The sequence below is a fragment of the Petaurus breviceps genome, unplaced genomic scaffold (assembly GCF_028583685.1).
Source record: "Petaurus breviceps papuanus isolate PSGF00001 unplaced genomic scaffold, PetGlider_PUasm1.0 90808, whole genome shotgun sequence".
In the NCBI taxonomy this organism is placed as follows: domain Eukaryota; kingdom Metazoa; phylum Chordata; class Mammalia; order Diprotodontia; family Petauridae; genus Petaurus; species Petaurus breviceps.
In genome coordinates this window covers 1,261,613-1,264,677 of record NW_027187349.1, presented here as the reverse complement: position 1 = coordinate 1,264,677, position 3,065 = coordinate 1,261,613, and the positions used below count along the sequence as shown (strand labels likewise).

The window sequence follows — 3,065 nt, the reverse complement described above, 5'->3', positions numbered from 1 at the left end:
GAGAGAGAGAGAGAGAGAGAGAGAGAGAGAGGACACCAAAGGCAGGAAAAGTCCATGTAAGGTAGAGGTTATTATTATTATAGTGGAAAAAACTAGCGATTAGAGGTCGAGAACTTGCTTTGCCTGACCTCATTAAACCCTGATGAGCCTCAGTTTCCTCCTCTGCAAATAATCTACCTTCTCTACCTCAGATCACAAACTTGAAAACACACCCGAAAAACCCTCTACAATTGTTCAATATTATTCATGCATTAGATGTGCTCAGAGTTCACTCTGCCAGAGCAAGGCAGGCTGCATCTCTCCCTCAAGGTTCTAGGGGCACCCCTGAGGGATTGGAAGTATCTGGTCTACTGCCATGAGCTCAAGCTCCCATTCTTAATGTGTTCCTCCAGTCAGCATCTTTATTAAACCCTCTGCACCCAGGCACTCTGTGCCCCCCACCTCTGACTAGTGCTCCAGTTCCATTTAACCAATTAATATCAATTAGCTTTTACAAAAGGATATTTACCTGGAAGATGCAGCAAGAACAGAAGTACAAACATTTCCTTCCAACACCTTGGAGGCACATCCTACTCAATAAGGTCTCCGTCTCTGGAGGGAGTAGGTTTAAATTTAACATAGGTTCTACATAGTATTGGTCCCACCAAGTTCATGTCCAAATATGGCAATGATTCTGTAGCAGTTCCTCTTATCTTAAGGTCATCAATAGGCTGGTTATAAAACCCAACATGGACTTGTCAAAGATTCCTAGAGCCCCAGACCCCATGTACTCCAGCAGGGCTCCTGACCTTTTGATACTGGTAAGGTCATAGTTTTCATTTCCTTCACCAAAAATGAAAGAACGATGATGCCAGCAAAGAATTCAACCCTGTTTTCACTTACTCCCAAACTCCTGTTTTGATTACTCCAAAACCTGGTTCTGGCTGTTGACAGGATTTCACTGAGTCAGTCTCTAACCTGAGAATAAGGAAACAGAAGACCAGAGACACTGTACCAGTGATCAGATGGCTGTTTAATTAATTAGGCTTATTATGAGGAACAGATTTGCAAATTGGGAATTTTCCTGCTCAGATTCCACCTTGCTGAACTGAAAACAGAGATCATATACATAAATCACAAGTGGGAAGGGAGGAGGTGAAGGTGGATTACAAACAATATTTCCCCAGGCTTGAGCAGTTTCCCACAACAAACACACAAATGGAAGACATTACATTTCTAGAGTCTTATGGGAGTAATATTGTGCAAGTCCTTGGGGGTCCCTACTTGGTGGGTCACAGGACCAGAGTTCTGTGACAGGAACAGGTTCTACAATCTTTGATTTGCTTCACTTCAGGGAGGCAGGCACAAGGATGCCAGTGATTGTGAGTCTTGTCAAAGTTTGATTTATCATTTTAAGCTGCATTGTGAGCTCTCTCACAAGAGAGGCAATCTGAAAAATCTAATCTATTAGTATATTCATTACACATATCATATTTGAAGACGTTACCTATAAAGAGGGTTAGGGTTGCTCTGGAGACCTCAAAATACTGACATGCTGGGTCCTGCCGAATGAATTCCACTTAAGTCTTCTCAGCCAAAGAAAAGTAAAGTTTATTAAAAGTTCACTTGTATTGGACACAGAGTAAGTCTGTGATAGAAAATTCTATGGCACTCACACACATGGAGGGAAGATGGGATCTTATATACAGAAAGTTGTGGGAGGAATCTAGGGGTGGTTTAGAGGAAGAGTTTGGGGAGGGTCTTCAGGAGGTCAGATGAGGTCAATTAGTGATTAAGGGTGGGAAGTTGCTGGAGGCTACCTGAAGACTACAGACAATGGTGGGCTTGGCGAGTTGAAGGGTGGATTGATATTTTGATAGGCTCAAGGGTGGGAAGTGGATGGACAATGAAGGGCTAGGCTAGTAGCAGAGGTCTGGGCCCAGTCACAATGTAAGTCTTATAGCCTCATGTAAATGCCTCATCTAATGGGATGATTTAGAGTTGGGGGGGGGGTGTTCCCAGAGCCTGTACCTCAAAGATTCAAGAAGAGCTCAAGGGGGTTCCCAGAGCCTGCACCTCATCAATATTGATTATTACAAAAATCATAATTCCCTTCAAAGGTGTCACTCCCCACACTGTTTCTGGACCTCTACTCTAGTAGCTGTCTTCATGCTGGCAACATTTCCATATCTACAGTATCTTTCTCTGGTGGAAGAGTTCATTCCCAAACCTATATTTGAGAAGCATCCACCATCAGTTGTGTTTACTTCAAACCTGGTTCAGCCCATGACTCTCTGGATTCCTTCTGGATCCTTTCCTCTCCACCCCCCTTTTCAACTTCCTTTTATGTGCTGTCTTCCCCCATTAGAATGTTAGCTCAATGAAGGCAGTGATTCTCTAATTATTGTTTTTGGCTTGTATTTGTATTCCCTGTGCTTAGCACAGTGTCTGGCTTCATCTATCTTTCATGTTGGCTTGAGATGAGAAGAAGCCCTGAAGCCTCTGTTCTCTCAGCACTGTCTCTTACCAGATGTCAGTGGGCATGAGAGCCTAGAGAGAAAGAGAATGCCTCCCCCTTCTGTTCCAGCTTTGCAGCTGAAGCTGATCAGAGAGGCTGCTGATCAATAACACATGGTTAGCAGACCACACCCAGTTACAGAATGTCTATGAATGCTCCAAAGTCTCTCTATTACCGTCATCATGACTTTCTCAGAAGCAGGCTCCCAAATCTCTTTCATTTGGTCATTTGCATCAATAACACTATGCACATGCTTGTAGGGACTGGGCTTATTGGGCAGACCCTTGTTACATTGATAATAAAATAATAAAGAAGAAATTCAGTTCTGTCCCTTACCAAGTACATGGTCAATGTGTCAACCTCCTGCACAAAATATATTCAATTAAAGTAAAATTTAAAATATGTCACTGCCCACAGAGAGCTCACATTCTTCTGGAAAAGAGAAATAAATGGTTACACAGATAAGTAAAGGCAAGCGTAGCTCCCTTTCTGAGCTCACTCCCCCAACTTGCACTGGCTCTAGGAGATCACGGCCTCAGAGACAGTTCTAACTCAAGTTCGGTAACCC

The 3,065-nt window shown here is 43.2% G+C and overlaps 1 protein-coding gene across 2 annotated transcripts in view; it reads right to left on the bottom strand.

Moving 5' to 3' along the window:
* GTF2H5 (general transcription factor IIH subunit 5) overlaps nt 1–772 on the bottom strand; it is a 229,815-nt gene extending 229,043 nt beyond the window's left edge. The window contains exon 1 of one of the 2 annotated variants that reach the window (XM_069070327.1): nt 761–772. Coding sequence is in view for 1 of the 2 variants with exons in the window: in XM_069070325.1 (XP_068926426.1) it covers nt 761–766 (6 nt within the window). In the remaining variant the exon portion in view is untranslated. The remainder of the gene's footprint in view (nt 1–760) is intronic. The other variant, XM_069070325.1, reaches the window with a different exon arrangement.
* Between the last annotated feature and the right edge of the window lie 2,293 nt (nt 773–3,065).